Genomic DNA, 11,111 nt, shown 5'->3' with positions numbered 1-11,111 from the left:
GTTCCTTCCACATGGCATCCCTCCACTCCTGCATCAGATTCTTAATGACCAGGTGTCACCTGAAATCCTGTTAGACAGTTGTAGGCGTGAAGCCAGTTAGCTACAGACCAAAGAGTTAGACATAAGTTCGTCTATGCCTTGTAAATGTCTAAAGCACCACCAGCCCTTCTGAAATTTCAATGTGCAATTCTTGTAAAATGCAGATTCTGATTCAGTATGTAGATTCTGCATTTCTAACTCTAAATGGTGTTAATGTTGTTTTCCCCCAACCGTGCTACGATAGCACAGTACGAGACTGTAAGTTCCTGAAGGACAGGGGACCACGTCTCAATCTTTAGCACAGCCATGGAAGGTGACTTCATGAGTCATGAGTTAATACTCATTGAAGAGGGGTGAACTTTCTTCCCCTGGATAGTCACAGGACTCCCTAGTATGCAGGTTTCAGCTCAGAAGTACCCCCAACACACAGCCCTGCTATTCAAAACATTTTAATTTTTCGCATACGAAAAGTGTAGTTAAATTTTTGTTTTCTACGTAGCCTCGGCCTAGAATATAAATTTCATGAAAGCAGAGACCTTAATTGTGAGGACTGCCTCGGTTTCAGGACTCAGCCCATTTGTATCCCCCGCCTGTTCTGGGAGTTAGAGCAGCAAGTTCATTGGACAAGACCTCTATTCTCAGAAAGCTAATGATCTAATGAGGACTTTGCCAAGCAAGAGACAGTCACGTCCGGACTCGAAGCCCGTCTCTGCAAAAAAGCAAATAGATAACGAAAGTCTCTCCGAAAGCCGGCCGAAAGAGAGCAGAAAAGTGCGGGAGCGCAAGAGCAAGGGTAAATCCAGAGACCGCGGGTGGGATCCCGGGAAAGGGGGCTCTCTCATTGGACAATCCGGATCGGGAGAATCCAAAGTGCGGGGGGGGGGGGGTTGTGATGGGATGTCGTAGACGTAGAGCAGGATTACAGAGTGGATATCCGGGCCAGGACTAGAACCCAAAAAGTGGTAACATAAGTAATCTTCTGATTATTTACTTACAAAATTATGCGTCTGCCTATCCTGCGTCTTAGAGTAATTGGACTGGCCCAACCTCCTCCGGGGAGCAGTAGAGTGCTGTCCGCATAGAGAGTCCTCTTACGTAGAAAGCGTGGGAAAAGAGTGTCGCGGGGGAAGCTGGGAAACTCCGTCGTCGGCCACCATCTTGCTTTCCTTTAACCGGCTGCGACCGTGGATTAGAGCACTCTTGAGCCATGAAGCTGCTAAGCAGAGCCGGGTCTTTTTCGGTGAGCACAGCCAGTGGGCTTGGGGAAAGGTTGGGGAGCAGTTTGTCAGCATGTCAGGTGATACGGGCCGGTGGTGCTTGGTTTGGAGTTTCGGGGCCTTGGGCTTCCGTCTGCCCTTCAGCCGAATTCTGCGGGCCAAGTGGGCTGCAAGCTGAGTGGGTCGCGCATTGGAGGCCCAGCTCGTGCTACTAGCAGAAGAGACCTAACGCCGGAAAACCTGAAAAGGAGAGGGAAAGAGCTTGAGAGTGGAGGTGAAGTGACTCGGTGGAGAGACCTCTGAAGGTCACTGCTGCACTTGGCGTGCGGGAGGAGACAGCGAGTCCTGGGGGGCAAGGAGGCCGGCGAGTACCTAGCCCTCCACCCTTACCCTGTCAGCCCCGGCCCCTGCTTCTTAGTGTATCACGGAGCATCAGTTTCCCCAACGGTTAAGTTGAGCTTATGAGTAAACTGTTAAGGAAAAAATAAGCAAATTTGCCGTACAGTGCTTATCACTGTGCCTGAAACTTATTACGGTGCCCCAGCAGTATAACGTGTTTTTCTTGATGTTAGAGAATTCTAGGAGGGGCTCGGGGTCAGCCCTCGGGAGCCACTTAAGACTTCTCATTCAACCCAGACAAAACAGTCGTCACTTGGGGAAGACTCCTCAAATGTCAGCGTGCTATCACTGTGGAGTGGAGGTTATCATCAGGGGAAGTGAGGAACACTTTTAAAAATCTCAGGGGCGCCTGGGTGGCTCAGTCGGTTAAGCCTCTGACTTCAGCTCAGGTCACGATCTCGCGGTCCGTGAGTTCGAGCCCCGCGTCGGGCTCTGAGCTGATGGCTCAGAGCCTGGAGCCTGCTTCCAATTCTGTGTCTCCCTCTCTCTCTGCCCCTCCCCCGTTCATGCTCTGTCTCTCTCTGTCTCAAAAATAAATAAACGTTAAAAAAAATTTAAAAAAAAAAATCTCAGGTGGGCGGGGCCCCTGGGTGGCTCAGTCGGTTAAGCACCCAGTTTGGCTCAGGTCATGATCTCTCGTCCGTGAGTTGGAGCCCCGCGTAGGGCTCTGTGCTGACGGCTCAGAGCCTGGAGCCTGCTTCAGATTCTGTGTGTCTCCATCTCTCGGCCCCTCCCCTGCTCATGCTCTGTGTCTCTCTGTCTCTCAATAATAAATAAACATTAAAAAAAAAAAAAAAAACTCAGGCGGGCAAGGTTTGCTGCCAGGGGAATACTTGGTAGTATCTGCATACATTTTTGGTTATAATACCCTTTGGGGGAACGTACCTGGCATCTAGAGGCCAGAAGTGCTGCTAAATTCCTACAGTGCGCGAAAACATTCCCCCACAACAAAAAATTAGCCCAAGATGCCGGTAGAATCTGGTTACTAGATAACTTAGTAACCTGCTAGAGAGTGGTGAAGAAAAACAGAATGGAGTTTCCCTGTGCCTAATGTTTAAATAGGTATACTGTGGATATATAAAGGGCTGCCATTTAGACTACAATATCACCTAAATTACCCTTCCTGGCACACCTAGACAAACCAGTAATTAACAACTCTGAGAGCAGCCTAGTTAAACTAGCAAAACACCCCAAAATCTCCTCCATTCCATCCATCCCCTCTCAAAGGTAACAGAACTGGAGAGGACTAATGTAAACAAATTGTAGTAAACTTGAAAACAATTAATGTTCCCAATTATATCACTTACTTTACAGAAGAATAAGTTTATACATATTTGGGTATTAACATAATCTAGTAATTGCATGACAATTACGAGGATAATTCTTTGCAACTGATTTGAATGGGACCAATTAAGGACGGTACATAATCAACAAAGCTGTTTCTTGAGGGAAAAGCACCTAAATCTCCCTTAACAGTGGAACTATAGATTATTCATACTTGAACAGCTATGAAAATCGAAAACCAAAATCACAAGTAGAATTAAACGTACCACACCCAGCAAACGAAATTGATAGTAAAACAAAGCTCATTGTAATTTATAATTAAAAAGTACTAATAACAAGTGAAAACTAGGAACCAACTTAGTACAGCCCTGATGTTGAATATATAACAGCCCTTCAGGACATCATAGAGGAGGGGCATTGCAGCCTCTGATGGGAGTCCTCAGGAAACTCCAGCAGTATGTGCATTTGGTTTTGGGATGACATCTCTGCTGATAACCTCAGGAACCTAAGGATGAATATTATAGCAGTGTATATCATTTGACAAAAAAAAACAAACAAACAAACAATAAAGTTATGCATTTTGGATCCATTATCCAGTATTTAAGAGGACCCTTTTACCTTTCCAGTGGCTGCATATAATAAACTGACAATCTGCTGTAGCTGAAGCTATTGTTAATTGCAGGATGATCAAAATTTATATTAGGCAAAGAAATAAAACCCTTGGTTGTGTGGTCCTACTGTAGCACGCAAGACAGTAAAGATACTGTGGAAAATATCGGGGGCTTGGAGGAATTTTCCTTGGTATACTCTTTTTTAAAGGTTACTAAAATGATCATGGAGATGAAGTCACTTCCCTTGGGAAGTAGGCTAAAATGAGATTCTCTGAGCAGATAAGGAAAACAGTAATGCTGACATCAATAAAATGGATGTGGTAGTCCCACACCTTTTCAAAAAATTCCAAAGCATTAGAGCCAGGAAGAACCACCTGAAGCTTTAATAGGATGGTTATAAGAAAAAAGATGGCTAAAAGGGAAAAGAAAATACAGTAGTTCTTTACATTTTAAAAAATGAGCATTGGGGTGCCTGGGTAGCTCATTCAGTTAAGCATCCAACTTCGGCTCCAGTCATGATCTCACAGCTAGTGGGTTTGAGCCCCGCATCAGGCTCTGTGCTGACAGTGCAGAGCCTGGAGCCTGCTTTGGATTCTGTGTCTCCCTCTATCTCTGCCCCTCCCCTGCTTATGCTCTGTCGCTCTCAAAAATAAATAAATGTGAAAAAATTTATTAAAAAAAAATGAGCACGTAGAATTAGGTATTCCTTCAGGCTCTACACAAATAGAGATTTAAGAGACAGTAATACTAAGTTAATCAGCCAAATCTTCCCATGAAGTTATTTTATCACTGGACACCTGTTCCTTGGGCACACCAGAATATAAGACATTGTTCTTGAAAGAAATCTGGGTAACCTGTCTTTTTTGTGTTTAGAGGTTTTATTCCCTGAAAGTTGCTCCCAAAGTGAAGACCACAGCTGCCCCTGCAGGAGTGCCTCCACTTCCTCAGGACCTTGAGGTTAGTCCCATTGAGTTGCTCATTGAAACCCATACATGCCTTACTGTCTTTGGTAATATGAAAACATTGATCACATCTTACTTTATTTTAAATACAGTTTACCAAGTTACCAAATGGCTTAGTGATTGCTTCTCTGGAAAACTATGCCCCTGCATCAAGAATTGGTTTGTTCATTAAAGCAGGCAGTAGATATGAGGACTCCAACAACTTAGGAACCTCTCATTTGCTTCGTCTTGCATCCAGTTTGGTAAGCGTCTTTACTGCCTCACTTTGTTCAGAAATGCTATAGTATCATGGTCTTAAAGAAAAGAAGTATAGTGGTAGCACTTGGGTGGCTCAGTTGATTAAGCATCCAACCCTTGATCTCAGCTCAGGTCTTCATCTCAGTTGTGAGTTCAAGCCCCACGTTGGGCTCTGTGCTAGGTGTGAAGCCTACTTAAAAAAATACATAAGTAAAACAAAAAAGAAAAGAAACACTATAGTGTACTTTTGGCAGACTTTAAAAGGATCTGCTATTTAGGTAAAGTTCTTTTTGAGTCTAATGACAATCAGACATTAGATTGTGATACAGTGTGATGTTTGGCAGTAAAAAATTACTAAATACGGTTGTTGTTTCTTTTTCCAGACTACAAAAGGAGCTTCATCTTTCAAGATAACCCGTGGAATTGAAGCAGTTGGTGGTAAATTAAGGTATGTTAAAAATAAGTAATAAGAGGGGCGCCTGGTGGCTTGGTCAGTTAAGCGTCCGACTTCGGCTCAGGTCATGACTCACGGTCCATGAGTTTGAGCCCCGCGTCAGGCTTTGTGCTGACAGCTCAGAGCCTGGAGCCTGTTTCAGATTCTGTGTCTCCCTCTCTCTCTGCCCCTCCCCTGTTCATGCTCTGTCTCTCTCTGTCTCAAAAATAAATAAACGTTAAAAAAAAAAATTTTTTTTTTAAATAAGTAGTAAGAAATGATGAGAACACCAGAAAATACTCAACTGTAAGAGAACTTTTCTATCTTATCAAGGTGATTAAGGATTTGTGAAGACACAAGAAGAAGGCTAATCAATTTGACAACATTAAAATGTAAAACATCTTTATGACTTAAAGTAAAAATTCAAGTAACTGGCAGTAAATATTTGCAACATAAACACGGAAATGATTATTTGGAAAAATAAAGAACTACAAATTAGGAGAGGACAAGCAAAATAGGAAATGGACGGACAAAGGATAGGAATAGTCTATTCCCAGAGTAGGAAGCCAGAAACACTGATCTTTACTTATAATCGACAGTGTCATGCCGTTACCTGTCAGATTTATAAAAGGTGTTGGCAGTGTTAAGAGAGAGAATCTCTTCTACAGTTAGTGGAATAAACTGATACAAGTACTTAGGAAAGAATCAACAAATATCTAGTAATACTGAAAATGAGATACCTTACAGTCTAAGTTTTTAATCCACATGCACAAAGACTGGAAACAATCTAAATGCCATCTTCAGGGAAATGGATAAAGTATATGGTGATATGGGACTAGTATACAGCAGTTAAGGAATGAACTAGATTATTCTAGTTAAATGTTTTGTGGAGAAACAACAGATATTTAAGGTATCGTTTTAAAAACAATACATAGTGCTTACCATTGTGTTTGTCTCTAGAGTGGGAAAGAGGGAGTGAAAGAGTTAGCCAGAGAAGGGTACAAAGAGATCTTCAACTTTAATTGCCATTTTTTTTTTTAGTTAGGGTAAAATATACATAAAATTTACTGCTTTAAGTGTACAGGTCTTTGGCATGAAGTGGCTTTAGGAAACCATCACTACTATACATCTCCAGGATGTTTTTTTTGTTCCCCAACTGAAACTCTCTAGCTATTAAACACTAACTCTCCTTCTGTCTTTGGCCACCCCTTACAGTGACCATTCTATGTTGTATGGTTTAGAGTTCTCTAGGTTCCTCCTGAAAGCAGAATCATGATATTCTTTCTGATTTCTAATTTCACGTAGTTTAATGTCTTCAAGGTGCATCCATGTGTAACATGTCAAGATTTCCTCCCTTTAAAGACTTTTTAAACTATTTCAAGCTTTAGTTGACGAATATGTGTGCTTTTACACTTCAGAATAAGTTTTCCAGAGGAATTTGTTGATTTAACAAAGATATAAGGAAGCCTTATTTTTCTGATTTAGATAATTCATTGTAATTTATTTCTGATTCAGTGTGACTTCAACCAGGGAAAACATGGCCTACACTGTGGAATGTCTGCGAGATGATGTGTAAGTATCTGCATGTGCTGAGGCCATCTGCTTTTAAAGAAATCCTAAGCTGCTCAGTTCTTGTCCTTTTTAATGTGGCGTTATGACCTCTGATTTTGGTCACAAACTATAGAACGCTATGCTTACCACAAGGCCTAAAACTTAATATAGAGAGCATTACATTTATGTAGAATGGACTTTGGTTTTAAATTTTTGACCTGAAACTCTTACCTTGATGTCTTCTATAGTGATATTCTAATGGAGTTCCTGCTCAATGTCACCACAGCTCCAGAATTTCGTCGTTGGGAAGTAGCTGACCTTCAGTCTCAGCTAAGGATTGACAAAGCTGTGGCTTTTCAGAATCCACAGGCTCGTAAGTATATTTTCAGATCACATTCAGTTGCTTCTAAGATACTGGGTTTTTGAGGAAAAAAATTGCTGTTGAAATTTTCTTCTGCTTGAGTTTATAAATAACTTTTCCAAAATTTGTCTAGTTTCTTAACTGTGTTCTTTTGTTTCTAAACATTTATGTTGATTATTTTTCATCTTTGATGGTATGTAAATTAATTATAGAATCCCTGTTTTAGTATTTAGAATCCAGTGTTTTTTCAGTAGTTTGCTTACACCAAACCGAGCAACAGTTCATAATTGGTGCTGCTATTATTGCTTAGGCAACTCACCTTTACTAGATGTTTCCAAAGGAAGCAACTTTTTTTTTTTTTTTAACTTTTTTGGTGTTCGTATTTTGTGTTTATATGATAACTGTCGACAAGTGTGACTAGCAAAACAAATACGTAAACAAGCAGCACCGACTCTTGGAAGTCACACAGGTTCGGCAGGAGCAGAAGCATGCAGGTGGACCACTCGGGTCTAAGCAGGTGACCAGCTGCAGGGGCTCAGCATGGGATGCGCTTCACTCAGAACGCAGGCCTGTCAGTGTCTGGAACGTATGAGAGCTTGGTTTATGTTAGCTAATACTATGTTAGTGATACTGTTTTACAAAGGAGTATGGTCTTCATTACTCTGGGCCTCCACCAAAGAAATAGATGGCCTGTAAGTCATCTTTTCTACAATTTTCTATTTCTTCCCTGCTGTTAGCAGTGAGGTTCCAGCCTTCATCCTTTCTATCTGAACAGTTATTGCTGTCTCCTGGCTGGTGTCTGCCCCCAGGTCTACATCTTCGTCCATCTCCCACATTGCCATCAAGCGATCCTTCATGAAAACCGTTTAAAGGCTTCTCAGTCTCTGTTGCATAAAGTTCAAACTCTTCAACTTAGCATGTGTGATAACTTTCACCATCTGACCCCTGCCTACCTCCATCGCTTTTTGTTCTATCTTCTTCCCCTCCCAACTGCATTTCCCCTTTGAATCTGTTATCCTACTGGATGCTTTTGTCTGTTTTCTCTGCCTGAAATGCCACTCCCTAATCATTCTCCTGGGAAACACCTACTCCTTATGTAAGACTCATCCTGGATTTTACTTCTGGTGCTCCTTCCTGATTCCCACTGCCCTTCCCTTGTGCCCCTGCTGCTTTTTTCACATCCTGCTGACATCAGCTTCATCATGCTTTCACAGTTTTTCCTCTCAACATTTTGAGGGCAGGCATTGTGTCTTACTCATGTCTCTATTTCCAGCACCTAACACAGTGCCTGGCATAGAGAAATTGCCCAAATAATGAGCAAATGAAAGGGACATACCTCAAAGACCCTGACTGAATCAGGAAAGTAAGAACAGTGCCAGTCACCAGTGAGGAGTGCAGTTTGACCTCCGAGAGCTAGTAAGATGATTTAACACTGGCACTTTCATACCTCTTTTTAACCTGACAACTCCTCATTACTTAGCCTCGGAGTAAAATTCAGGTAAATGACTTATCCAAGATCACATGGCATGTTGGTAGCAGAGCTATAACTCAATTCAGACTTGCTGAAACCCAGACCATTATAGTTTCCAGACGATACCAGGTAGATGAGAGAAGTGATCAGGTGGACCCCGTGATGTAGAAGCTGCTTTCACGTTATTTCTTGCTTTTCTCAGCACATTCAACTGGCAGAATTTTAAAATTCAAGCCTTAATCTTAACACTTCAATGCCATAAGGTGACCAAAATTGTAGTCTCATTGCTTTCCAGGTTCTGAAAATGTTGACTTTATTTGAATTGTATTTCCACAAGTGCTTCTTTACTTATTTTACAGGTGTCATTGAAAATTTGCATGCTGCAGCTTACCGAAATGCCTTGGCTAATTCCCTGTATTGCCCTGATTATAGGATTGGAAAAGTGACACCAGATGAGGTACTGATAAAACACATTACCTTTTACAGTGTGCTGCTTTTCACTGCCATTTCAGGTTTGTTAATTTTTCTTTTCATCTTCAAATTTAAAAAATTCACCTCCTGGCTTTTTTTTTTTTCCATCAGCTTGGCTTTTTAACTAAAATTCTATCTGAACAATTTTTACAGCTTTTAACTTAAAGTTTTGAATCACAAAAGGAATATATGAATTTCAGAAAAATCCATAACAAGTAAAAAAGAAAACATTTCACATACCTAAAGTCACTGAATGTTACTGCCTAGATATATTTTCCTCTAGACCTTTCTCTGTTTATATGTGTCTTTTTAAAGCAGTATTTAAATGTTAAATTTAGTAATCTTGTGACCAAAAGTCTTCTTTAACTCCTCTGAATAGGCAGATAGGAATGAACCCGTATCACTTCCCATCCCTCGTTAGCCTGCTTACTAGCTCATTCGCCTCCTCCAGCACACTGGCCTCACTTTGCTGGCAGTACAGACTTGCCACATGTCACAGCCTTATGTATAACCTAAAACTTCACTTCTAAAATGTGAAACTGAAACCTTGAGTATCAAACCTGCAAGTGTAGATATGCATATATAATCTTAATTTCCTATTCTATCCCCCCCCCAATTTTTTTTATCAAAAGATATTAAGAGAAAAATTTGCAAAAGAAAGAGAAGAATTGGGAACTATTACTCGCAAAGTATATATAACTTGGAAATTAAGGTTTTATTCTTTCATTTCTGGTTAGCCACTAGAGCAAACTGAATTGTATATTCTATCCCTTTACTCTTTTATCTCCTGGTTAGAAAACCATCCACTTATCAATCAACAGTTTAATGCCTCCCATTCATATGGCACTTTAAAAAAAAATTATAACTGATATGATCCAACTTAAATGCTAAGCATTTTTCATAAGACTGGCCGTCAGTGAGTTTTGAAATTTTTCAGAAATCAATTTCACCCATGTGAAAATATATTATTAAGATAACTAAAAGAATATATAGAGCAAAACATCTACAAGAATGTCAACTGTAAGATTGCTTATAATTGTGAAAAATGAGACACAAGTTAAATACCCAACTTTCTGGGACTGAATAACTCACTTAGTTATCTGTAGAATGGACTTCCAAAAATATTGATACGGAAAAATTCCATAGCATATTATCAAGTGAAGAAAAGACAATTTACAAATAGGATATACCGTAGGGTCCCAATTTTAGAAAATAAAGTGTGTGTGGTGTGTGTGTGTGTGTGTGTGTGTGTGTGTGTGTGTGTGTGTGTCTGTCTCCTGGGCAAGATGTTAACCATGGTTATCTCAAAATTATTAGCATTTTTAATTGTGTCCTTAAAGGAAATCCTAAAGAAATTGGTGGTAGACTACCTTGAGCAATGGCAGCATTCAGTAGAAAAAATATATATATATGACTTTCCAGGGTGATTCCAGAGATTTAAGCACCATTGGCTTTAGGGCATAAATTGTGGTAACTTGATTCAGTCTCATTACCTTAGCCTAGTGATTTTTAACATTATGACCCATTCCCAGGGAACTTTTTTTAGCCAATTTCTTATACCCAGAATTTTTAATATCCTAGATACACTCTGTGTTTATATATGTATACATATATATATTTGTATTCTATATATGAAAGGAGTAAAATGTTTTTCTTGCCCCCAGGAGCCAATTTTCAGTCCCTTGGGAGCAATAGTGGGCCTGTTGAGAGTATGTTTTAGCCCTACTTTTGTATGTTAGGTCTAAATAATATAAACCAATGATTCGCAAATCTCACTGATCTCAGATCACCTGGGGATTCATTGGATGGGCAGATGGTTGGTTGGTTTTAAATCAAGATTCTGATTCCACATTGAATCTAGTATATCAGTTTGTAGAGTGGGCCTAGGAATGGGGTGGGGGTCAGAGACAGTGACAGTGTTTGTTTTTGTTTTTTAAGCTCCAGCTAATTTTGTTATCCAGGTTGGAAACCCTGATATAGACTGTAATCTCCTGACAAGGAACCCTTCAAAGATGAGTGTGAAGGATATAGGAGGGATATGGTGATATAACTGTTAGCCCTACGGTAGAATGTTA

General features: G+C 40.5%; 1 protein-coding gene across 1 annotated transcript in view; it reads left to right on the top strand.

Annotated features, from left to right (window-relative positions):
• The first annotated feature begins 1,141 nt into the window (after positions 1–1,141).
• Positions 1,142–11,111, top strand: part of LOC122471573 (cytochrome b-c1 complex subunit 2, mitochondrial) — a 31,194-nt gene continuing 21,224 nt past the window's right edge. The window contains exons 1-7 of the mRNA XM_043560322.1: positions 1,142–1,279; positions 4,424–4,507; positions 4,605–4,754; positions 5,133–5,197; positions 6,698–6,754; positions 6,982–7,106; positions 8,925–9,022. Coding sequence (XP_043416257.1) covers positions 1,247–1,279; positions 4,424–4,507; positions 4,605–4,754; positions 5,133–5,197; positions 6,698–6,754; positions 6,982–7,106; positions 8,925–9,022 — 612 coding nt within the window. The 5' untranslated portion in view covers positions 1,142–1,246. The remainder of the gene's footprint in view (positions 1,280–4,423; positions 4,508–4,604; positions 4,755–5,132; positions 5,198–6,697; positions 6,755–6,981; positions 7,107–8,924; positions 9,023–11,111) is intronic.

The sequence above is a fragment of the Prionailurus bengalensis genome, chromosome E3 (genome assembly GCF_016509475.1).
Source record: "Prionailurus bengalensis isolate Pbe53 chromosome E3, Fcat_Pben_1.1_paternal_pri, whole genome shotgun sequence".
NCBI classification, from domain to species: Eukaryota; Metazoa; Chordata; class Mammalia; order Carnivora; family Felidae; genus Prionailurus; species Prionailurus bengalensis.
Note: the sequence above shows the minus strand (reverse complement) of the source record. Positions and strands in the feature narration are given on the sequence as shown.